At 42.8% G+C, this 26,128-nt stretch overlaps 1 protein-coding gene across 5 annotated transcripts in view; it reads left to right on the top strand.

Moving 5' to 3' along the window:
* Positions 1–11,774: 11,774 nt before the first annotated feature.
* ADAM23 (ADAM metallopeptidase domain 23) overlaps positions 11,775–26,128 on the top strand; it is a 179,645-nt gene continuing 165,291 nt past the window's right edge. For all 5 annotated transcript variants that reach the window (XR_010662199.1, XM_065927689.1, XM_065927687.1 and 2 more), the window contains exons 1-2: positions 11,775–12,070; positions 13,158–13,363. Coding sequence is in view for 4 of the 5 variants with exons in the window: in XM_065927689.1 (XP_065783761.1) it covers positions 11,857–12,070; positions 13,158–13,363 (420 nt within the window). In the remaining variant the exon portion in view is untranslated. The remainder of the gene's footprint in view (positions 12,071–13,157; positions 13,364–26,128) is intronic.

Here is a 26,128-nt window from a genome sequence, read left to right as displayed (position 1 = left end):
AGGTCTTCATAGAACCATTCAACTTCAGCTTCTTCAGCATTAGTAGTCAGGGCATAGACTTGGACTGCTGTGATATTGAATGGTTTGCCTTGGAAACGAACAGAGATCATTCTGCTGTTTTTGAGATTGCATCCAAGTACTGGATTTTGGACTCTTCTGTTGACTGTGATGGCTACTCCATTTCTTCTAGGGGATTCCTGCCCACATTAGTAGATATAATGGTCATCTGAGTTAAGTTCACCCATCCAGTCCATCTTAGTTCACTGATTCCTAGAATGTTGAAGTTCAGTCTTGCCACCTCCTATTTGACCACTTCCAATTTGCCTTGATTCATGGACCTAACATTCCAGGTTCCTATGCAATATTGCTCTTTACAGCATTGGACCTTGCTTCTACCACCAGTCACATCCACAGCTGGGTGTCGTTTTTGCTTTGGCTCCGTCTTTTCATTCCCTCTGGAGTTATTTCTCCACTGATCTCCAGTAGCATATTGGACACCTATCCACCTGGGGAGTTCATCTTTCAGTGTCCTACCTTTTTGCATTTTTATACTGCTCATGGGGTTCTCAAGGCAAGAATACTGAAGTGGTTTGCCATTCCCTTCTCCAGTGGACCACATTTTGTCAGAACTCTCCACCATGACCCGTCCGCCTTGGGTGACCCTACTCGGCATGACTTAGTTTCACGGAGTTAGACAAGGCTGTGGTCCATGTGATTAGATTGGCTAGTTTTCTGTGATTGTGGTTTCCCTCTGGCTGCCCTCTGATGCCCTCTCTCAGCGCCAACCGTCTTAGTGGGGTTTCTCTTACCTTGAACGTGGGGTATCTCTTCACGGCTGTTCCAGCAAAGCGCAGCCGCTGCTCCTGACCGTGGACGTAGGGTAGCTCCTATCGGCAGCTCGCTGCTCCAGTGCCGCTCGCTGCTCCAGTTGTGAATCTTAAACTGCTTTAAAAAATAGTCATTATTTTTAAAAATCTCAGGTAAAAACTTGATTGGCCACAGTGAGCTGGGGGAGCAAGACCATGAAATATAGACATAATCATGGAAACCTACTTCTCAGGATGCTTTCAGCAGTGGGGATTTCCCAAGAGGGGTCCATGTGTGGGACTACTTGTCTGCTCAAAATTTCTCTCTCAAGTTTCAGATGCCTTGCCTTCATTAAAATATTTTAGGATTTGGATGGTTATGTTCACTTTATCTACACTGTTCATGCTTTTAAATTCTTTGAAAATATTCCTTCTCATTCTTTATCTTGCCAGATGATGTGGTTCTTATCCTCACAGGTTGTTCTCATCTGAGAGCAGCTTGGTCTTTTAAAATGCTCTTTCCTGAATCATGCACAATTGCTTTATAGAACTTGTGCATCACAGTTTGGTGTAATTTTGATCATATTTTCTATTTGATAATCAATATTGCTTTGTTGGCATTTTAAAATAAAGTTGTTTTATTCAAGGGAGAGTCAGCTCCACAGTCTAACTCCCATGTTGGTGTGCAGGAGTGTGTGTGTGTGTGTGTTATTGCCAGCTGTGATGTGGATAATACTCTATGTGTGCTGTGATATTTGAAGGTGGGATGTATAGCTATGTAGATATATAAATAGTTTAGATTACTTTTTCCTAAACTTACTTGTTGATAATGAAATTCTTGGTTTTTTTGGCCAGGTCACACAACCTCAAAAATTTTTGTTTATAGTTTATCTCAGTTCAGCCAAACATTTTATTACATGGAAAAACTTCATGTTTTTTACAAGAGCATCTTCAGCATGGAATCTATTCCTCAGATAATTTACCAAAATAGCAAGCAAAAAAATCTTAGAATTGGATTCAGGAGAAGCCTAGAGTTTTATCATTTCCTTTTAGAGAAGTGATTGTCTCTATCACTCGTTTTCTATCTCTAAGCTATGTCTATGTCTGTGACATGAATAGTCTAATTCCATGACAGTCTTACAGGAATAATATAGCTATTTTAGCTTTAACTCATGTGCCAGAATATAGTAAGTGACAAATGTTGCACCAGAGCATGCTATATGAGCTAAGGAGCTATTAGCTATTCCCTTTGCCTCAGAATAACAAAAGAATAAAAATATTTAATAACTGCTGATCAGAGTTTAAGCTTTCTTTGTTACATCATTGGAAATCTGAAGGTGTTAATGTGTTGGCAAAAGCTAATATTATTTGATAGGAGTAGGTTAATAAATGTTGCTAATTATAATTAAACTAACTTGAATGGGTAGCTATGTTGGTTAATTTGAAATTTAGAAAAAATTAAATTCTCTAGTGAGGATCTTGGCCCTCTCTTGTGGAATGGTATTTTAATTAGGAAACTCAATATCTGGACATAGCTAAGTTTTGTTTTGGAATTATACAAATAATTATACAGAATGGCTGTAAAGATTCAAAAAATCTCTACTGTGAAGCAAGTAACACAATTCAGAAAAATTCTGTGTGTGGATCAATATGTTTATGGTTTTAAACAGGCAAAAACAAAAATAAAAATTCTATTTGTAGTCAAGTCCCATGATTTCAGAGGGCTATAAGTCCTTTGAAAAGACTGTTTCAGGTGTTTGTTTTGAGGCTGTGGCCAAATAAATTATACAGCATTGGTGTTTTTCAGCTCCAGTTTCAAACAAAATTAATTTCTGATTAAATGTGAAATGGATAGAAGATTGAATTTTAGTTATTTTTTGGTGAATCTGATTATTAGACTTGATAAATTGACAATATTTATGACTCATCATGATGTGGTTGAGAGTTTATTCTTTGGAGTCAGGCAAACACACTTCCTGATCCAGCCCTACTTCTTAGTAGTCATATGACCTTGGATAAATTATTTGGCTTCTCCCAAGCCCCAGTTCTCTAATCAGTCAAAATGGAAGTAAGAACAGTAGTTCTTCATAGAATTGCATGAAGACTTAACGAGACCATCCAGTTACAGTGCTTAACACAGTATCTAGCACATCTTAGGTGCTGCATAAAAATTTCTCTTCTTCCTTTTTCTCTTTGTTATTATTGTTAATATTTTATTTTGGAGGCTTACCAGGTGGCTCAGTGGTAAAGAGTCCACCTGCAATGCAGGAGACGCCAGAGGAGTGGGTTCAATCCCTGGGTCAGGAAGATTCCCCAGAGGAGAAAGTGACAGCCCACTCCAGTATTCTTGCCTGGAGAGTCCCATGAGCAAGGAACCTGGTGGGCTACATTCCACAGGGTCACAAAGAGTTGGATACAACTGAGCATGCACGCACTATTTTATTTTTATTGTTATTATTTGTGTTCTTCTTTGGTTTCTCACCAAATTTGGTACTACCTAAACCATGGTTTAAGAAGTTACAGTTGTTGAATTCTTAAAATATAATGAGGGTATTACAAGAAACTCATTGGATGAGAAAACTGTCCCTTGGAAATATTTGAGACACAAAAGACAAGAGAAATAGGAGAAAGATAGGTATTGTATTTTGTTGGGTTACCTCCAAAGATGTGTGGGCCCTTGCCCCATAGTCCCCCCCCCCTCCCCCCCCCATATTGAGCTGCCTCCATGCTGCTATACGAGACTGTATTGTGCTTCCATGCAGTTGAACTGGGCTTAGTGGAACTGATGCTGTTGGGCCCAGACCTCATAGCTCTATCTCTCTTTATCTTTATGCAACAATGCCGAGTGGAAGACCAAAAATGAATTACATTGCAGACTGACCAAGACTTTTGCAAGTCAATTTTTTAAAAGCAAAATATTGGAAACTGTAAGCAAAGTGAAAAGACAACCTTCAGAATGGGAGAAAATAATAGCAAATGAAGCAATGGACAAAGAATTAATCTCAAATATACACAAACAACTCCTGCAGCTCAATTCCAGAAAAATAAAAGACCCAATCAAAAAGTGGGCCAAAGAACTAAACAGACATTTCTCCAAAGAAGACATACAGATGGCTAACAAACACATGAAAAGATGATCAACATCACTCATTATCAGAGAAATGCAAATCAAAACCACACTGAGGTACCGTTACATGCCAGTCAGAATGGCTGCTATCCAAAAGTCTACAAGCAATAAATGCTGGAGAGGGTGTAGAGAAAAGGGAACCCTCTTACACTGTTGGTGGGAATGCAAACTAGTACAGCCACTATGGAGAACAGTGTGGAGATTCCTTAAGAAACTGGAAATAGAACTGCCACACGACCCAGCAATTCCACTGCTGGGCATACACACCGAGGAAACCAGATCTGAAAGAGACACGTGCACCCCAATGTTCATCGCAGCACTGTTTATAATAGCCAGGACATGGAAGCAACCTAGATGCCCATCAGCAGACGAATGGATAAGGAAGCTGTGGTACATATACACCATGGAATATTACTCAGCCGTTAAAAAGAATTCATTTGAATCAGTTCTGATGAGGTGGATGAAACTGGAGCCTATTATACAGAGTGAAGTAAGCCAAAAAGAAAAACACCAATACAGTATACTAACGCATATATATGGAATTTAGAAAGATGGTAATGATAACCCTATATGTGAGACAGCAAAAGAGATAACAGATGTATTGAACAGTCTTTTGGACTCTGTGGGAGAGGGCGAGGGTGGGATGACATGGGAGAATGGCATTGAAACGTGAATTATCATATGTGAAATGAATCACCAGTCCAAGTTTGATGCATGATACAGAATGCTTGAGGCTGGCGCACTGGGATGACCCAGAGGGATGGGATGGGGAGGGGGGTGGGTGGGAGGTTCAAGATGGGGAACACATGTACACCCATGGTGGATTCAAGTCAATGTATGGCAAAACCAATACAATGTTGTAAAGTAAAATAAATAAATTAATTAATTAAAAAAATAAAAGCAAACTATTTACAAAGTACAATGGAATGTACTGGAAAGTCTGGAAAGAGGAACTCTGAATCCAGCCCCAATTCTGCCACAGAAAGCCTGGAAAGAGGAACTCTGAATCCAGCCCCAATTCTGCCACAGATTGGTGTGACCTTGGGTAACAAGCTTAAACTCTGGGCCTTTGTTTCCACAATATTGGGTTTGAAATCCTAGATGTCTTCAAAGATAACTTTCGGCTCATGTGCTTTCTAATTCTGTATTTTCCTAAATCCTGCAGCAATTGTACTAAGTTAATTTTTTAAACTTTCCTTGTTCAGGGTAAACTTGTTATGAAAGCAGAAATAGGGGAGATGACCTTGGGAACAGTGCAGGACTTGAATTCAGGGTTCCAATTCAAGTTCTGGTGTGTTAATCTTGTTCTGATGTGTGATCTTGGGAAATCCCTCTTCTTAGTATATCTTAACTCTGCTTCACATTCAATTAAACTGGGAGAAATTTTAAAACACTGATGTTAGACTCCATTCATGAAGGTTCTAAATACTCAGCCATCAACAGCTTGTTAAAGCTTTCCAGGTGACTAGAACGGAAAGGCAGGATTGATGATCACTGCAAAAACCAGGGGTCCTTAATGTCCTTGCATCCAAGATGGAGCCCCTAAAAAGAATAGTAATTACTGTCCTCTCTGTGACAGAATTGAAGATCAAATAAAATAATAAAATAGATAAAAGCACTTTAAGGCTTCCCAGGTTGCACAGTGATAAAGAATTCGCCTTCTAATACAGGAGATGCAACACGGGTTTGATTGCTGGGTCAGGAAGATCCCCTGGAGAAGGAAATGGCAACCCACTCCAGTATTGTTGCTTGGGAAATCCCATGGGGCAGAGGAGCCCGGCAGGCTTGGGGTTGAAAAAGAGTCGGACCCTACTGACCACGAGTGTGCACCGTGCAAAAGCACTGTGTGATGTGTAAATGCTCAGTAAGTCTTAAAGCAAATGCTATTAAAGAGCTTAAGTATTATTATGTAAATGGAGGGATTAGCTTTATTACATTAATTCTTTTGGTGGGATTCTACCCTTTCAGTTACAGTCTCTAAAGGTATTGATAGTTGAGGACCTCCTTCCCCAATCAGGACGTGGCAATTTACTAACTGCAGAAACTCGAAGAGTTGCTCCGTGACCCAGAGAGAGTTTAATAGTGACGTGTTGCCTCGGTGATTATTATCAATAAACAGAATTCTTCCAAGTTTTGCACAGCATAGATTATCACCACAAATCATCACGACACGCTTGTTTATCCCTTTGTACTAAGGCTTGTAAGTGCAGCAAACTGGGATAAACTAGTCAAATGTTTGTGCAGTGGGGAGAGAAGTCAGCTGTTTTAAAGCTGTATCTTATTCTGTCAGGAATTCATACTTAACCTTCATGTAGTATAAATAATATCCTTTAAGAACTAACTTTTATGTGTCCCCCGTGGTTATCTTTATTCAGATGTATTCACGCTTGGACACTTGGATACATTTTTGCCTGTTCAACTTATTCCATTAGAAATATGACTGTGTCCATTGCAGTTTTGGTAATAAATACTTTTGCTTTTCCCGGTAGGGTTAGAGTAAGTCACACCTTGACTTCTGAAATTGGCCCGCTGTAGTCTGTCCTTCAGAATGAACACGTGTATTTAATACAGACTTGCAGACTTATTTTCCATGAATTTGCAGGCTGCCTGTGAAGCTGTGTCCTTGCTGTCTTGCAGCTACTCTTCAGGGTTGACTTTGAGGAACACATACTCAGGGCACCTATGGTGACAGCCTCCAGGAAGGGCTGTCCCTGCGTGCGTTAGTCCATCCTCTAACGTGTCACGACTGGAGCCTTCGTTCAGCATCTCTCTGCTCACCAGAAAATACATCTTGGCAAAACAAAACAAAGTCTGGGATGTTTTCTGTGTCTGTATTTTTTTGGCAAATGATTTCTGACATTTCCCTCTGTTTTCTAAGTCTGGGAATGATCTCAAAATGTAGGAATGCTTCTTTCTTTAGGAATCCCTTCAACTGTTGAATGTCTATTAAAAATTAAGCAATTACATGCTGATTAAACAAATCTTAAAGTTCAATGAACAGCTAGTTCTTTTGGACTTAGAGATATATATACTGTTGTACATGTTTTCTGCTCACAGGCATTAATATGCAGTTGATGAAAAAATTTAACCTGACGTCATATATATATATGTAGTTAAAAATGGTAGGTTGACAAAGTAGAGCCTGCAGGCTGCGTATTTTTACATTTTTAAAGGATTATTAAAAATACCAAGAATATGCATCAGAAACCATATGGCACACAGGGCCTAAAATATTTACTATATGAATCTCTAGAGAAAGTGCTCGCTGACCCCAGAACCATGTGGAAAGTACCAATAAAGAGCTCACCCATCTTTGGCTTTTACCAAGAAGTACATTGTCTTGTTTTGAGAGGCTGGAGCTGGGGGACTGAACTAAGAACATGCAGCTTCTGACCTGCTGAAAGGTGAAGGGGTACAAGCCACTTACAGGGGCAGGCAGGTTTCTCTCTTGGTTATCTGAGCTCCCACTTTGGGAAAGTGTAATCAATTAACTCATTTGGATTGAAGGCACAGTTTCAATAAACCCACACAAAGGAAGCAGAGAGACAAGATTTACTACTTACAGATCCCAGGAGCTGGGGGAGTGGTGGAAGTAATGAGCTGGGGAAAGGACAGTCGTCTGTCCCAGGTCACCAATGAGCAGGAGATAGAGAGTGTGGCAAGCATCGATCCCTTATAAGGTGGTTGGGGCAGAGGTCACTGACCTTTTACTGGCTTAACCCTAGGTGGTTACTTGAAGGGGTACAGCGGAAAAAGCAAATGCGAGCTTAAGGTGGGAATCTGAAGGTCGGAGCTTAAGGTGGGAATCTGAAGGTCGAGTCCTCATCTAAATGTTCAGACTCTGGCGTGAACAGGGTTTTCATACTGTCAAACGCCTAGGCAGCAAGTCAGAAAAACAAAAAGTTGTTTTTCTCATCACACTTCTCCCCTTGGAAGCATTAATTCTCACTTGTAAAATCAGTCTTCACAGCCAGTCTAAAAAGAGAACCAGAAACCTCCTGTAGCAGACGCTGTAACAGAATTCTCGGCTCTTCAGCCAGAGCTGCTGCCCTTTGGCCCTCGTTTGCTCCTTTGCTCTCCCTCCCCCAGACCGCTCCTCAACATCATCACCAGCCACCAATTTGCCACCTGCTCTCTTTGACCTTGGCTTCTTGGTCAAATACTTTTTCCATTCTAATTGTTCTTGTGAATCTGCTTTCCTACATTGTCCTACTTTTTCACCTGCTTTCATCTTCCAAGGCCCCTCTTCTGTGATTTTTTTTTTTTTCCTGCCTTCTCCACCAGAATCTCAGCCCTGTGGAGACAGATGCCTTCCAGATCGAATATTTCTACCCTTTTACTTGCTCCTGGGCAGGCCCAGTTTTCTTGCTGGTTTCAAGGCAGGTCTGGTTCTGGCCCCTGCTGCAGACGATAGCAGAGAGGACTTTGGGCATCTTCCCTCACCAGCCTAGCTGCACCACTTTTGGGGAGCAGCATGGCTATCTTTCGTGGACACTGCTTGCACACACCTTTCATCCTGTTCTTTTAGTATCCATATTGCTTGCTGTAATTTTCTTCCGGTGGACCTTCTGGCTGCTTGCCTTCCCCTATAACTGCAGCAGTTTTCCCCATCTACCAAACTGACCAGGCCACTCCAGTGGCGCCTGCTGCTCTTGGGGTCCAGCACACACGTCTAACCAGAGCTATTGCATGCTCAGTTGGTAAGTCATGTCTGACTCTGTGACCCGTGGACTGTAGCCTGCCAGGCTCCTCTGTCCATGGGATTTTCCAGGCAAGAATACTGGAGTGGCTTGCTGTTTGCTTCTCTAGGGGATTGTTCCAACTCAGAGATGCAACCTGCATCCTGCGTCTCCTGCGTCTCCTGCATTGGCAGGTGGATTCTTTTTCACGGTCCCTCCTGGGAGCTATTACAGCGCTCAGATTTCTGGAACAGTTCTCTCTTCATTTCAGTTCAGCTTGCTGAATCCCTCCCTCCTACCTGTGAGAGCCTCCTCTACCCAATACGCATTTATCAAGTGTCGACCCTATGCTGGGTGCTATCTAGGCTCCGCAGATCAGGGATGACTGAGAGGCAGCCTAGGTCTCAGTGTTTTTTGACAGAGGAAAGATGATATGCACAGACATGAATATAGAGCAAAGCAGTAGGTGGTGATGAACACAATTACTAAATATTATGAGACCAGAGGAGACTGTTTAGAACTAAACTCTCTAATGATAAAACTGCGAAACTACCTAGTGGGGATATTACTAAATGAAACAAATTAACCACTTAAAGAATCTGTTTTTAACCTTTCCTTAAATACATAGTTTAAAGGTCAAACTCCTGGGACATTTTTTTCTGAGTAACTTATTCCTTCTCTGACTCAGTTTCATTTACTGATACGTTATCTTGCTTCCAGTAGAGTCTATAAACATTAAAGTTCTGTAAATAAATGCAGTTTTTGGATTATAGTGCAAAAGACATCTTTTTTTCCCCCCAAACACTCCTGCTTCTTACTAGAAATGGAATTCAGTCCTTTTTCCATTTCTCAAGTCTGTGGGATGGTGTCTGCTGACAGGTGGGTGTGCAGTTGATCCAGGGTGATTCATGGCTTTGTTTATTGGAAGAGGCTTTGAGAGGTTGCAAGAGATATCTTTTAAAGAACTTTGCATCTGGGCATCCATTGTCTTCATTTCCTTTTTTCTTTTCATTCCTTGTCTACCTCCTTTGGCCCAAACCCTTTTCCAAGGATTATATTGATATATCAAATATAAATTGGGAAAACCTGGCCAGGACCTGCTTGCCTTGAGGGAGATACCCCCAAGAACACTGGGCTGCAAGTAGGAACTGTGGGACCGTGACTGTGTTTTCATCAGCTGCCCCATGTGACTCCTGCTATGGGTACGACCCGCTGGTCTGGTCATTCATGACATATTTTCTGAGAGCCTTTTCTGTGCCACAAACATCATGCTAGGTTCTAGGGACACAAATTGAGTCAAAAGAAAAACTGTTGCTGCCCACATTTGGGGGAGGTAGCGTCAATTACAAGTTCACATTAATAGATGTGTGATAACAAATTATATCCTACCTCTGATACAGAGAGGAAGAGCTAATATTAGTGTTTAATTCTCTAACAGTTCTGAGATTTCTGGTCTCTGAGGGTGTGTCTCATCTCTCTCTCTCTCCCCCTCTTCCCTCTCTTTTAAGTGAAGGTGGAGAAGACAGCCAGCAACAGAGTCCTGTCATCCCAATGGTGCAATATATCCTCATATTTTCTTTTATTATTATTATTTTAATTGGAGTATAATAGCTTTGCTGTGTTGGTTTAGTTTCTGTTGTAGACATGAATCAGCTATATGTACACTTAAATCCCTTCCCCCTCGAGCCTCCCACTGCCCCCCTGTCCCACCCCTCCAGGTCAGCACAGAGTACTGAGTGGAACTTCCGGTGCTATACACTGGCGTCTAACTAGCTATCTATTTTACACATCATTTTTTTTTAAAAATTGTGGAATTCTTGATCCCCCAAAGTAGATGTTATGATCTCCATTTAAAATACACATAACGGAGAAAAACACTATTGCTATTACTCAGACTGTCATCGGGAGGGGGAATAAATGAGTGCTTGTATTATGGGGGCCGAAATCTGCCACAGGCCCTAGCCGCAAACCATCGGATTTAGTGACTGCTAATCCATTCAATTCAGGCATTTATTTTTTCCTCTGTATTTTTTACATCGGTGAGAGAGAAATCTCTTTTTCTCCACAGAAGTCATTTCAGATCTCAAAATCTGAAATGCGTCCTCTCCGATGCATGCCCACCCACAGGGTTGACAAATGCTAGATTTCCCAAGATAGCTGCCACACGCTCGGTTTCTAATCTCCGTATTCATTCCCCGCCAGAATTTCTAAATCCTTCCCCAGTACGTCCAGCCATCCTTTCTGAACTTCTGAGCTCCATCTGCTTTCCACAAAGCCCCTGGGCACTAGTCGGGCGACAGAGGCCAGGGCGGAGGGCCCGGGTGAGGCATCCCTGCACCCGAGGTCAGACTCTTCAAGGCCTCTGGGCGCTCTCGGGCCAGCCAGCCCGCCACGCGCCAGCGTGCGTCCCAGTCTTCGTTCCCCGGCGCTGCCGGCGAGCTGAATGAGGAGCAGCGCTATTTTTACCTTCCCGGCTGCAATCCTTTATATATATTTGCAGAAAGGAAATAAATAAAAGATTGAGAAGGAAAGGCTTGGCTTAAGTTTTAGACTAGAAGGAAGGGGTTGGACTAGGAGCGGGTATGTGAGGTCTGGGGCGGTGGAAAAGGCTGGTCGATTTCTCTGGGTGGGGGGTTCCTCCACATCCTTTTGCCCTGGAAATCCCCACTCTTTTTTTCCTCCCTGTGGCTAATCCCTGACTGCCAGCGTCCTCTCTCCCCCGCCCCCACCTCTGGAGGTGCCACCATCACCTCTGATGCTGCATCACTCTGCTGCCTTTTTTCTCCCCTTTTTCTCCCAAAATAAAGCATGCGCAGTGCGTCCCGTGCCAGGGAGCAGCATCAGCACCAGCACCAGCATCAGCACCGGGCCGCGGGGCCGCGCCCGGGCGCGCTCTCGAGGGCGGGGCGCACGCCCGCGCCACTCGCGTCCGCGCGCAGCCTCAGCATCCTCAGCCCCCGCAGTCGCTGGAGCTGCCGCGCCCGCCGCAGGGAGGGCGGAGCATCTGGGGAGGCTCCAAGTTGGCGGAGCGACTGGGAACCCCCGGACTCTTCAGCGGCCGCCCGGGGAGGGGCTGAGAGGCGAGCGAGGGAGGGGGCGCCGCCCAGCCCCTAGCCTCGACCCCCTGTCCGCCGCCGCACCATGCGCGACGAGCCGGCGTGACCGGCTCCGCCCGCAGCCTCCCCTGCAGCCTAGACCCGCGCTCTCGCTGGCCACACCAAGCGGCGCCCGGGAGCTATGAGCCATGAAGCCACCCGGCAACAGCTCCCGGCGGCCGCCCCTGGCGGGCTGCAGCCTTGCCCGAGCCTCCGGCGGCCCCCGCGGCGGCTCCGCCACCCTGGCGCCCATCCGCGCCCTGGCCCGCGCGCCTCCCTGCCGCCTGCTCCTCGTCCTTCTCCTGCTGCCTCCACTCGCCGCCTCGTCCCGGCCCCGCGCCTGGGGGGCTGCTGCACCCAGCGGTGGGTATGGCCCCGGTGCCCTTTGCATTGCCTTGCCCAGGGGGCCCTGCAGAAGAAAGAGAAGGGCGCGCGGGACCCTGCCCCCCCGGACACGTCCAGGGCTCGGCCTTTCCAAGCCTGTCCACCCCTCATTCCCAAACCCGCGTTCACTCCAGTTCACTTTTTGAAGTCCATTTCTGTTGCAGTCACTAAATTACTGCCGGAAGATATTTAGTGGATGCGGGGTCCCTATTGATTTCTGTTCAACTTGGGGAGACGGGTGTACGGGAGATGCAGCGAGGAAGCAAGTTTTTTTCTCGGGTGGTGGAGCCTGAACGCGAATGCGGGAGGATGTGATGAGAACAGTGCTAATGTATCTTCTTAGATTGCCTAGTGGGTTTATTCACCGCTGTTGGAATTATAGGTGGGGGAGGGAAATCTCGGGGCTCTAAACCTTTGGCTTGTGATTTCTCAAAATACTTGTTATTATCATGAACAATTAAGGTAATGTTCAATACATTGATGACGGAAAATCAGTGAGAGCAGAAACCTGGCCATAGCAGGAAAATAAATTGGAAAGCTGCCAGCCTCTGCATCCCTCTGTGGCAAAGGATTTTTGCTCATCTCAAAGTTAAAAGAAAAAGGAATTATCCATTTTGCTTAATGAATCAATTAACATTCAGTGTTCATGAATTCAACACTCAAGTTATCTTAGGAGTGTTCTTAGCTCTCAGGTGGGATACTGCTAGTCGGAGTCCCATTTAGCTTCTGCAGAAGCCGAAGGGGTGGAGATGAGGGTCAAGAACCACTGAGCTTGTTTGTTTAATGACCCTACCTTCAAGTCCATTCTCCCCCACCCCCATATTTAGAAGTATAGATTTAAGACTATAAACAGTACATTGTTGGATATGCCTTATTGGCTGTTGCCCTATCCAGGCCATTTCGTTGTTGCAATAACTTGCTTTCCTGTGTCTCTACTCGTTACACCCTTTTAAGTAGAAAACTTTGTTTTTGCAATTAATGGAAAAAAATGCATTTTAGTACTTATGTATTGATAGGGTACTTGTGTGTTTGTGTATGTTTGTGTCCCCCGCCACCCCAACCCCAGCTCAGTATTGGAGTGAAACTGCAGGAAAAAAATTGGGAGTCCTGGCAGATGAAAACAACACATTGCAACAGAATAGCAGTTCCAGCAATGCAATGCAGAAAGAAATCACCCTGCCTTCAAGACTCGTATATTACATCAACCAAGACTCGGAGAGCCCTTACCACGTTCTTGACACAAAGGCAAGACACCAGCAGAAACATAACAAGGTAGGCAGGGGCTGGGTGTGCAAGTGTGGCTGCTGTGAAGAGTTGTCCTTTGATTTGATTTTCTGCCAGAATCTGATTTTACAAATTTTATTGCAGCATTTCATTAGGAAACCAATTAATATTATGATAGGGGAGAAACTGAAGGGAATTCACCTGGAATCTACTGGGATAGGGTTGCTGTTTCTCTCTCCTTTCTGACTCTAAACTGGAATTGGAATTTTCTAAAGGCCTTATAAGTTTAACAGCTGAAATGTGGTCCATTTTTCTTGTAGGTGCATTGAACACTGAACAGTAGTTAAACCAATATGTTGGTAGTCCTGACTTTTATCTGTGAGGCTTTATGTAAGGGTGCAGTATTCTACCTCCCATGATGAAAACTGCTTTCAGCCTGCACCCAGAAAATTGCTATAAGAAGCTGTTGGGCCATAGATTCCGCATCTACACTTTCACTTAGAAATTGAGTCATTAAGTTTAAACAACCTCTTTCTTTAGTTAGTCAATACTTTTTTTTTTTTTTTGGTTATACTTTCAGTAGGTCAATAATATGACATATTGAAGGATTATGGTGAATATAAACAAACAATTTATATAACTCAGAGACCAGTTCTTTCAAGACTTTATCTGTCTTGTTCATTGTGAGCAGTTGCTTTACTTTGGTTCAGAAAGTGTCACTGATATTTTTAAAAAAGGATTCAGTGGAAAATGAAGGTGCATAACATCCAAAGAGTGTAAGAGATCCTTTTTTTTCCTGCTTACTAGTCATTATTTGAGTTAATAATATTTTGGACCCCAAGCAGATTTCCATAATGGATTATCAGTGCCTTTTTCTTTATTAGCAGCAGAAAACAGAGTTTCTGTGTTAAATATTTTACTTTGGACTTGTCAGGGAGGAAGAAAACGTTTTTCTAGCTTTGTAGGTTCTTCTAGCTGGTCCAAATAGTAAATTGACATGAGTTAGATTGACAAGAGAAAGTGAAATTTACTTTCATATGTATACATGTGAGGGCCCGAGGCCCCTGCATACCTGAGAGGGTCAGAGATGGAAAGATAAAATGAGGCATATATACCATCTTAAGCTAAGGAATGGCATAGGGCCCTGGGGCTTCCAGGGACAGGAGGGTCATTCATAAGATGATAAAAAGAGTGGATGGTTGGTAATTAGTTTGCTGGCCATATAGATGGGGCCACTTAGCTAAAATTTATCTCTGGTAATAAATCTTTTCTGGGAAAAATCCTCAATTTAAATTCTTCTGAGTCATTAAGGGAGTTGCAGTGGTTTCTTTTGAACTTTCAGGGTCTTGACTGCACCTTTAGCTCAAAATAATCCTGATGCAAAAGTGACACATTTTGTGGGAAGTGGTTCTGAACGCCTACAGATTATACCTGTTCAGTTGAGAACAGTCATTTTCTAAACATGTGGAACTTAAGGAAAGTAGATGGTTTGCATCATTACTTCCCTTAGTTTTCTAAAATATAGGTAACAGTATTTATTCCCATTTTCCAAACGGGGAGTTAGACATTTAAGGCTATCAGATGACTTTCCATGAATGTAAAACCACTGATATAAAATTCAAGGGGCCTGAATATTTAATATTTACAGGTCAGGTTTCTGAGAAAATGCTTCCTTCATATAAGATGTTATTGGAGAAGTTAACTTTGCTTCATGGTGTTGTGAAGTGACTGCTCCCCACCTTAGCTGAGTTGCAGGGGTCTCTATACTCACAGCCCTTTTCCCAGCTGCTTGTATGTAACTTGATGGGTTCACTCCTGGATCTTCTCTACCCATTTGTCTTGTTGGTAGGAGGAGTGGGTGAGTCTTCAAGGAAGAAAAAGTTCCTCTTGATAAAGACACTGAGGCCAATTTTATGGTTTTTCTACTAATTAGTAAGATCTTCTATGGTTCAGTGACAAGTTCTCAAACTCACCAGTGCCTTTAGCATAGGGTGCTGGAGGAAGAAAAAAATAATGGCCTGAAAGTCTATTTTAAAGACGTTCTCTTGAGTTTAGACTAAGGAAACTTTAGGGGAACTTTTTTTTTTTTCTTTTTTTAACAGCTCAGGTACTGTTGTTGGCTATGACTGACTCCTGTCTTCTAGCCTAATGTTATGTGATTGCTTTGTTTGGTGGGACTTGGTTTAACTACAGTATATCAGAAGTTTTATGTTAATGAGGTTGTTAAAACTTTACCCACCATCATATAGAGGAATGGATTTCCCAGATGGCGCTAGTGGTAAAGAACCCACCTGCCAATGCAGGAGACGAAGAGATGCAAGTTCGATCCCTGGATCGGGAAGATCTGGAGGAGGGCATGGCAACCTGCTTCAGTATTCTTGCTTGAAATCCCATGGACAGAGGAACCTAGCAGGGTACGTAGGGTCCACAGGGTCACAAAGAGTCAGACCTGACTGAAGCAACTTAGCAAGCATGCACTTGTGCACACATGTGGAGGACTAGATTTCTCACTGTGGAGCACATACTTGCTTTTGGAAGGATGTTGCCTCTCTATTTCCACCACCCTTAGTGGTTGAGTTTCTTCTATCTTCAAAGCAAATGTTTATGGAAAAATTACATTTGAAAGCATTTTTCTCCTTATTAGTTTGACTCAACAAGTATTTGTTGCGCTGTTCTCATGTGCAAAGTGGTATGCTGAAGATTCAGAGATAAGAGATAAGGAGAACAAGGATGAACAAGACATGGTCTGTCTTCCAGGAGATGCAGAAATGAGATCAGCGAGATTCCGTAAAGTGTTCCCGAACAGGTGTAAGCAGTGTTCTTCCTGTGTGGTGGTTTCGCTGAAATTTCCCTTTGTGTCTTGTGATTTCCCCTGTGCTTCTGTTTTGAAGCTTCTCTTGAACTCGTTGACAAACAGTGTTCCATATAGTTTCTGCTAGATCTTTTGCTGACTTACCTAATCATAGTGATGGGAGATGCATGTCAATTCAGCAGCTTTCCAAATGCTTCAGTAAGAGAAAAAGTATACAGTTTCCTTATTTTTGCTTTTATAAAAGAATTTTTGACTTTAATATCTGTGTATTTTGCACCTTTTTTTCTCCCCTGATTTCATTGCACTCAAGCACATTTTAATGAATGCCTTAGAAATGCTGAATCACTGTGCCATTCTCCTGGGTCCCTAGATTGGGGGATGGAGCTGGAGAGGGAGATTTCCAGATATAGATTGTAAGGCAGAGCTCCGTATTTACTTCCTAAATATTCAGAGTTGACCAGGCACTACTACTTTACAGTTGTGAAAGTTAAAATGTTTGTTAACTCTTTCAAAATCAGTAAGTTTAAAAGCAGACTGTGCAAAGCACCACTGTTAACACTAGTGTTTTTGAAAAGCGTAAAGTTTTCTCTCTCAATGATTGTTTAGGAATCTTTCTATCTCTAGATAGGGCTTTGCATAACTTACTGTTCAAACTGTGACATTTTTTGAGAGTGAAAATAGGTGCACCTAATAATTATGCCAGGATAATTGGCATAAACCTAGATGGTTCAGGGCGGACTGGAAACTTGGTTACCTCAGACCTAAATAGTAATATTCCTTGATTTTTGGAACTTACCCAAATTCAGGTGTTTTTAGAGACAGCATTATTTTCTGATGATTTACTGTAATTTTTTTCTTACTAACTGAGTGTGTTAGTCACTCAGTCGTGTCCGGCTCTTTGCGACCCCATGGACTGTAGCCTGCCAGGCTTCTCTGTCCATGGAATTCTCCAGGCAAGAATACTGGAGTGGATTGCAACTAACTAGGAAGTTGGTTTACCACCATGTGGAAGTAATAGGGTCTGAATTGGAAACATAGTTTTGCTGTCTTATCAAGACTTTTCTTTACTTGTAGAGACTTTTATAAGCATAAATGGAATTTTATGATTACTAAACACAAGCATTTTATCAACCATTCATTCAGTTTATTGATGAAATTAACATTTGAAAAGGAAAAGAATCCATTTAGATAAATAAATAAATTAATTAATTAATAGATAATCCTATGAGATCTGTTTCTGAGAAAGTTAATGAACCTGTGGAGGAAGAAAAATGCTTTTTCTTCTAGTTTTCAAGATTCTTGGCTGAGACACACCCTGTAATTAAAGACAGGTTAACAGGAGAAAAATAGAAGTTTAACACCATAACACTATAATATCAATAGTTAATAGTTGTGTTTACTAATGTGTATGTCTTCTGTGTGCATGGGAGAGACCGAAGAAAACTGAGTAACTTGAAATGGCCCAGCCACCAGCTTAAATAACTGTCCTGCTAAAGACCAGCTACTGGGGACTGGGGAGCCACTGATGGGAGGCTGTCAGGAAAAGCACCGTAAATGAGGGTAAGATTGTATGCAGATTTAAATCATTGCCTTTTACACTGATTAAGTGTTTCTGTTGGCTTTGAGCATCCTCCTCTTTCTGGTATGGACAGGGAAACACCTTATAAATAGAGATTTCTTATACATGTAAATGTCTCTTACAAAAGAGTAACTTCTGTTTGGTTTACAGAGCTTCTCCTGTGTCTGCTGTTTCTTAAAAATAACCAGCCTAAAATAATGTTTATGCCAAAGAGGCATATTTTGGGAGAGTATATTCTTCTCCCCTTCAAATCTTTTCCTAAAACTTGCCTTTAGTCAAAATGACTTGCCTTGAATCCTACCTTTTTAGGATTCTTTTCTCTTACAGTTGGGAAGGGATGGAACAGGCAGCTTATGAACAGCACAGGGTCTGGGGGAAGATGAAAGTCATCTCCTTGGCTGAGTTTTTTGTTACCCTCCCTGCTGTGTTGAAAGGGTTAGTTGCTCAGCCATGTCTGACTCCTTGCAACTGTGTGGACTGTAGCCCACTGGGCTCCTCTGTCCTTGGGATTCTCCAGGCAAAAATATTGGAATGGGATACCATGGTCTTCTCCAGGGGAATCTTCCTAACCCAGGGATCGAACCTGAGTCTCCCACACTGCAGGCAAATTCTTTACTGTCTGAGCCACCAAGTCAGGAATATCCTCTGGAGGAGGGCATGACACCCCACCCCAGTATTCTTGCCTGGAGAATCCCATGGGCAGAGGAGCCTGGTGGGCTACAGTCCATAGGGTCGCAAAGAGTCAGACACAACTAAAGTGAATTAGCTCGCACACATGCAATGACCCTCATTACTGTGTTGAGGGGTTGGAGCTGGTGTATTGAATTAAGGACATACAGATTACGACCTGTTCAATGAGGGGGCTCAAGCCACCCACACGGGTTGGCTAGTAACTCCCTCAGCATCCAAGCTCCCACTTTGGGGAAGTGTAATCAATTAAGTCATTTGGATTGAAAGCACAGTTTCAGTACATCCGTGCAAAGGAAGTAGAATCACAAGATTATTACTTAGAGATCCCAGAAAGGGTTGTGGGGCAATGAATGAGAAGGAGGTGGGGAAGGAGAGTCCATTGTCCCAGGTCACCAGTAAACAAAAGATAGAGAGGGTAGCAAGCACCTATCACTTATAAGGTGGTTGAGTCAGAGGTCACTAACTTTTCCCAGGTTTACCTGTAAGTGATTATTATTATTATTATTTTAATATTTTTTTGTGTGGCTGCACCAATTCTTAGCTGAAGCATGCAGGATCTAGTTCCCTGGCCTGGAATTGAACTCAGGCCCCCTGTGCTTTGAAAGTGCTGAGTCTTAGTCACTAAGTGATTATTTTGAAGGAATCTGTGGAAAGCAAAGAGGGACTTTTGGTGGGAATCCCGAAGTTAAATTTTTATCTAAATGTCCAGACTCTGGGTGTGAGCAGGATTTTCATTCTGTAAAATGCCCCATCAATAACTAAGAAAAGCAAAAGTTGTTTTTTCGTCACACCTATCCCCACCACCCCAGGGTGACTAGAAAGGTTTAAGTGGATTTAGATCTCCATGGTTATTGGAGAGATCTGCCTACTGTGCTTCAGGACAAGGCTGGTTCCACATTTCCTGACCACCCAGAAGCCAGCTGCTCCACCACTCTGGGTGTGGGACAGCAGAAAGAAATACAGTGTCCTCAGAACTGATAGTGTGACCACTACTAGGTTATTTGGTAAAACAGACTTTGGTATTGGCCTCAGTGGCCTTCCCACATTTTCTATGACTACCAAATTGTAATACATAGAATTCAGGCCTGTAATGGTTTTCCTTATAATGCCTGGCATATAATAGGCTGTCAGTAAATATCTGTTGAATGAATTGATGGTTGAACACTCCTGTGTTAGAAAGAGTGCAGTGCTTTCTGTGAAATTTCATGTTATAGTTAAATTGACATTCAAAAGAGCCTGAAGTTACTGTTAAGTATTTTTGGCACTGTGACAGAGCAGCCAGAGACAGAATTTTGGTCTCAAGTTATTCAGTTCAGTTCAGTTCAGTTGCTCTGTCATGTCTGACTCCTCGCGACCCCATGAATTGCAGCACGACAGGCCTCCCTGTCCATCACCAACTCCCGGAGTTTACTCAAACACATACCCATCGAGTTGGTGATGCCATCCAGCCATTTCATCCTCTGTCATCCCCTTCTCCTCCTGCCCCCAATCCCTCCCAGCATCAGGGTCTTTTCCAACGAGTCAACTCTTCGCATGAGGTGGCCAAAGTATTGGAGTTTCAGCTTCAGCATCAGTCCTTCCAATGAACACCCAAGACTGATCTGCTTCAGGATGGACTGGTTGGATCTCCTTGCAATCCAAGGGACTCTCAAGAGTCTTCTCCAACACCACAGTTCAAAAGCATCAATTCTTTGGCGCTCAGCTTTCTTCACTGTCCAACTCTCTCAAGTTATTAGCACTGTGTAAATTGCGCTTACATTACCTAAAATTGTGAGAATATTTGTATTAACAATTCTTAGATTATTCCTCTCCCTGTCACTCACCGTTAATGTGGATAATCGCGAGCTGACTGCGTGGGAGATTTTGTCATTGCAACTGGTTAATTCTCAGTGGTGGAATCCAAGGTGTCCACTCATATAGTTTCCAGTCAATCAGATTTACATCTGTGAGGTGTTCAGTTCCATTTGGTTAATGCTTGTTTTGAATGAGACCCTGTGCTAGCCTCTGGGAAAAGTGAGGAAGAGAACTGCTGAGTCCCTCCCTCTGCTCTGACCTGCTGGACATCAGAAACACGGCAGCTGGTGGTGTGCGTGTGGTTCCTGCCGGAGTATTGCTAATTGTAGGAAGAAAGGGCTGCAGGGACTCAGGAAAGTCGGAGAAAACCTCAGACAGGAAGAAATGATGGAGCTGGCCCTAAAGACCAACTAGGAGACACGTTCTTGGGAGATGGAGAGAGGGTAGAGGTGGAGAGGGGCCCACAGTCAGCAGCTTTGACCTTGGGGAGGCAGTGAGGTGAGTGTGAGAAGGGGAAATCCAATTGTGGGAAATTTAAAAGAAACAGGTGTTATTATTACATTCATGTTGTTGTTTAGTTGCTAAGGTGTGTCCAATTTTTGGTGCAACCCCATGGACTGCAGCCCTTCAGGCTTCTCTGTCCATGGGATTTCCCAGACAAGAATACTGAGTAGGTTGCCATTTCCTTCCCCAGGGGATCTTCCCAACCCAGGGATCAAACTCGTGTCTCCTGCATTGGCAGGCGGATTCTTTACTGATGAACCACAAGGGAAGCCCATTACATTCATAGTCAACTTAAAAAACGCTCACTTAATTCCTCCAGAAACCCAGTAATGTACATGTTTATAGATGCAGCAGTTGAGAATTATTATTAGTGTTTTTAGAAAGGACAAACAGCTAGTACATGGCTGACAGAGTCAGGATTTGAACCCAGGTCTTACCCTTTGCAGAGGCTAGGCTGGGGAAAGACTTGGTTGTGTTGGGCATGGCAGGTGGCCAGGGGGACAGGCTCTGAAGACTGTGAAGAGATCAAGGATTTTGATCTATTTTGTGTCAAATGGTTTAGTCCTGACAAGTCCAGAGGTGAGCCTGTGACTGGTTGAACATTGATTGAAGGCCAGTTCTGGGCTCCTTAGGGAACTTGCCTTCCAATGGGGGGATACAGACTATAAACACAATAGCAACAATAGCACAGAGATTTCAGGTATTGACAAGTGCTTGAAGAAGATAAAATGGCACATGTGGTAGAGAATCATGGGTGGGATGGTTGCTCTTGGAGAATTGGAAGATTGGGCCTATGGTCTTGGGTGGGAGTAACCTACTTACTGTGACTTCTCTTTAGATGGGATGGATGAGTGCTGTTTCAGTGCCCCCACCCCATCCTTGCTGCCAAATACCTACCTGTCCTGTTACTTGCCGGGCCCCTGTAGGAGTTTGAGTTTGGACCCTAGTCTTTGATTCTTCTCTCCCACAAAGTTTGAACCATTTTTGACCATTTCACCCTGATTTGATCTGATGGCCACCGTGTTTTCCATGGTAGGACTTCCCAGGTGGCACTAATGGTAAAGAACCCACCTCCCAATGTAGGGGATGCAGGAGATGCAGGTTTGATCCATGGATTGGGAAGATCCCTTAGAGGAAGGCATAGTAACCCCCTCCAGTATTCTTGCCTGAAGAATCCCATGGAGAGAGGAGTCTGTGGGCTGTGGTCCTTAGGGCTGCAAAGAGTTGGACACGACTGAAGTGACTCAGCACATGTGCTTTCCACGGTAGGTCATGGTCTTCAAAGTCTTGCTTCATCCTGTGTCCCTACATTATATTTTCCACTCTTTCTGTTCCTGGGTTGGCGCCTTCCTGATAGCTCTGTAACTACTGTGTCATGCTGTCTTCGCTTACTCTCAGGTTTTGTTAACAGATTATAGGCCACTGTTCTCTCTTTTGTTGTTGTTAGTGTTCAGTCTCTCAGTAATGCCCGACTCTTTGCCACCCCATGGAATGCAGAATGCCAGGCTTCCCTGTCCTTCACCATTTCCCGGAGCTTGCTCAAACCCATGTCCATTGAGTCAGTGATGCCATCCAACCACCTCATCCTCTGTCATCCCCTTCTCCTCCTGCCTTCTGTTTTCCCCAGCATCAGGGTCTTTTCCAATGAGTCAGTTCTTCGCATCAACTGGCCAAAGTACTGGAGCTTCATCTTCAGCCTCAGTCCTTTCAATGAATTTTCAGAGTTGATTTCCTTTAGGATTGACTAGTGTGATCTCCTTGCATTCCAAGGGACTCTCAAGAGTCTTCTCCAACAACACAGTTCAAAAGTATAAATTCTTTGATGCTCAACCTTCTTTATGGTCCAACTCACATCCATACATGACTACTGGAAAAACCATAGATTTGATTAGACAGATCTTTGTCAGCCAAGTAACTGTCCTCTCCAAAGCCAATCATAAAATAACAAGGAGCGTTTATTTGCTCATTGGCTTTGCCCAGGGCTGGTGGCATCACCCAGGCTGAGGGTAAAGTCACACACGACCAGAGCTGCCCTGACTGCCTTGTTCCTGCTTCTCAGCGGTACCACTGTTTTCTCAGCTGCCTGAGAGTGAACCTTGGGAGTCGTCGTTGACTCTTTCCTCTCCTTCATCTTCTTTCTATAAGTAGTCACATATTAAGTCTTGACATTTCTCCCCAAATCCATCCTTGCCTCCTCTTCTGTATTGTGTTCTTGTCATCGCCTCTTGTCTCTCTTTTTCTCTCTCTGTCAATCCATCAGCCCCACTGCTGACAGATTAATCTTCCTGGAACACTTAGTGCATCACATGACTGCTTTTATCCACATGCAGCAAGCATGATTTCAGCTGATGAATTTTTCTTGTGGAATGAAGAAGAGAAAGTGAAGTGCTCTGGAAGAGAGCCGTCGCCCCTGCACCGCCCTTCTGAATCCTCCACATTTGCTGGTCTTTTCTCCTTTCAGCATTTCTCCAGACCTCTTTTAACCCAAAAGTCAGTTCATGGCAGGAGTTAATTTTGTCCAGATGATTCCATTCATATCCATCCAAACCCTGGGTCTAGTTATGGAAAACCCTTGTGTGTGTGTATGTGTGTATGTGTTGCTCAGTTGTGTCCAACTCTTTGCCACCCCATGGACTATAGCCCACCAGGCTCCCCTGTCCATGGAGTTCTTCAGGCACAAATACGGGAGTAGGTAGTGATTCCCTTTTTCAGGGGATCTTCCCGACCCAGGGATCGAACCCAGGTCTTATGGGTTGCAGACAGATTCTTTACAGTCTGAGCCAGAGAAGTCCCAAGGGGGCTAGTTATGAAAAACCCTTGTGATCAGTGGCAATAACTCAAACTGTCAGCAATGTGTTCTTGACTTTTGTTTCAGGTTCAGATACCTAAATTTGCAGGTTAAATTCCTGCTTCAGAAGGTTCTTCCTCTCTATCTTTAAGATCTGAATAATTAATCGCTTCTAGAGAATATGTTTTCAGAATGAAAATATTTTATTCCTTTCAAAAATGTACATAATCATAAGGCTTTATTCAAAGTATTCGGTTCATAAATGACGTGGGTATCTGTAGCTTTCTGGAAACCTCATTCATTCACAATACACAGAGCCTCTTAATTTTGCAATTTTACAAAGGAGTTTTTGTGTTTAGAATTTATATAAATTCAGAACAATTTAAATCAAATCCAGTGCTAGGAATTCTAAGGGTGGATTCAGTTATCATATTTTAGTTAGAATAATGAGAAGTTAAAAACAATTACATTCATTCACAGCAAATCAAGATACAGTTTTTGTGTCTCAAGAGGAAATGAGACGTGTGTCCTCCATCATTGGTTACAAAGTACGGACAGAGCCAGACTGGGAATTATGTTTCAGATAAGGTTTTGTAATACAGGTGTCTTCTCTGGCTCAAGAGTAGACAGAAGTTACTTTCCTCATCTGGAACATTGCAAATTAATGAATTCAAAATCTATGTTCAAATCTATTGTGGTAAATATTTGTCAATGAGAACTACCTCAGTGCTAAATGTTCTCAAAGCTTTCTATTTGGACATAGAATGGATAGAAATTCAAGTATCTCTTCTCCTGATAGACATGAATTACAGAGAGTGAAGTTAAACAAACCAATGGACAGAGAAATATAAGTGGAACCCCATAGCCAGTGACCGTATTGCCTTTTAGCTTTGATCTGTTATTATATATCTGGGGACATTCATCTCTTTTTTATTTGCATGGCAGTGTCCACATGAGGGAGTCATTCTGGCATGTTTTAAACCCTCTGTGGATAGGAAGAACAAGATAATCACACACTTCTAGATCATCTCCTTCTGCCCTCAGTGGGGCTAAAGATTAAGTGTATGAGTCAAGTCTAAGCATAACTAAAGACATATACAAAACAGTCCAGAGCCATGAAGACATTGATTTTTGAGCATCTGCTTGAACTACAGTATCTGTTCCAGTGCTGCTGCTGCTGCTTTTTCTTTTTAACTGTGGATCTTCAGGAATTTGCTCTATCAAGTTGTAGTCTGGATCACTTAGCTGGGCGCTTTGTATTGTCATTTGACTGTTAACAGGCCTGCTAATACCATAATACTATAATATCGATAGTTAGTAGTTGTGTTGCAGATGGGCTCCATTAATAATATAAATCAGGCAACATTTAGATCATTCTTCCCACCTGCATGTGCCTCCTTGCTCTTTTCCATCATTAAATCAACCTGCACTCATTCTGCAGTACACTGGTACTAACACATATAATACTTACTTTGCAGTGAGCCTGAACAGTTTTACTGAGGCATTTTCTTATCTATAATCTCACATGATCCTCAGAGCATTAATACAAGTTTTCTTTTTTTTTTTTTTTAACTGAATGATTATTATTTCTGTGCTCTAGATGAGAAAACTGAATCCAAAGGGGGCCAGATCAGTTACTCTAGGTATTGAATTATTGGCATGGCCAGAATGATCAGAACCTTGGTCTGTAGACTTTTAGGCCCTCGTTCTCTTGTCTTAGCACATCTGGAGTTTGGTTTTGACTAGGGAAGTTTACAACATTTTTGACACCTTTCATCTCAATAATAAGGGCCTAAGAATCCACCTGCAATGCAGGAGATCTGGGTTTGATCCCTGGGTTGGGCAGATCCCCTGGAGGAGGGCATGGCAGCCCACTCCAGTATTCTTGCCTGGAGAATCCCACGGACAAAGCAGCCTGGCAGCTACAGTCCATGGCGTGGCAGAGTGGGACACGACTGAGCGACCAAGCCCAGCATAGCACGTGAACTAATCACACACCAAGGGTTCACAGCCACGAACACCGCCCCTGGTCTTCCTCTGCAACCAGTTGGTTTTCTTGACATTTTTTTTTCCCCTAAATGAACTCCAGATAAATAATCTTGTTGCCATTTTAATAGTATTTTTGTTTATCTGCTTACCTTTGCTTATTGATCTTCCTTAATTTCTTTATTCCTCTATCAGATTCTCCTTCTGCCTTCTTTACTGAACAAGGGAGTTCTTGTTGGGTGTTTTCAAATCACGTGTTGGACATTTGACTGTTCTGTGAGAGCCTTTTATTTTTTAATATTTTAAAATATTTTTAATATAGTAGTGTGCATGCAGTCTGAAGAAACACATCTCCATAAAGAGCTGAATTTACTAAGAACTGGTTAATTTGCCTTCTTTTCCCCATTAATACCCAATTTAAAAGTTTTGCCAGCATGTGATAACTAGTGTTTCCACATAGACATGATATTTCAGTCCTAAGCTGGGAAACTGGCATTTTAATGATTCAGTGTAGGCATTTATTTTTGGGATAAATATGATTCACACTAGGCTGTTAAGGGTGTCAGATATTATTTGACTTATCTTAAACTCCTTTCCCACATAGCAGGGGAAGAATGGTTGGGGAGTCAGGGGTCAGAGGGTCTCTCAGATCTGCTAATA

The sequence above is a fragment of the Muntiacus reevesi genome, chromosome 3 (assembly GCF_963930625.1).
Source record: "Muntiacus reevesi chromosome 3, mMunRee1.1, whole genome shotgun sequence".
NCBI lineage: Eukaryota > Metazoa > Chordata > Mammalia > Artiodactyla > Cervidae > Muntiacus > Muntiacus reevesi.
Note: the sequence above shows the minus strand (reverse complement) of the source record. Positions and strands in the feature narration are given on the sequence as shown.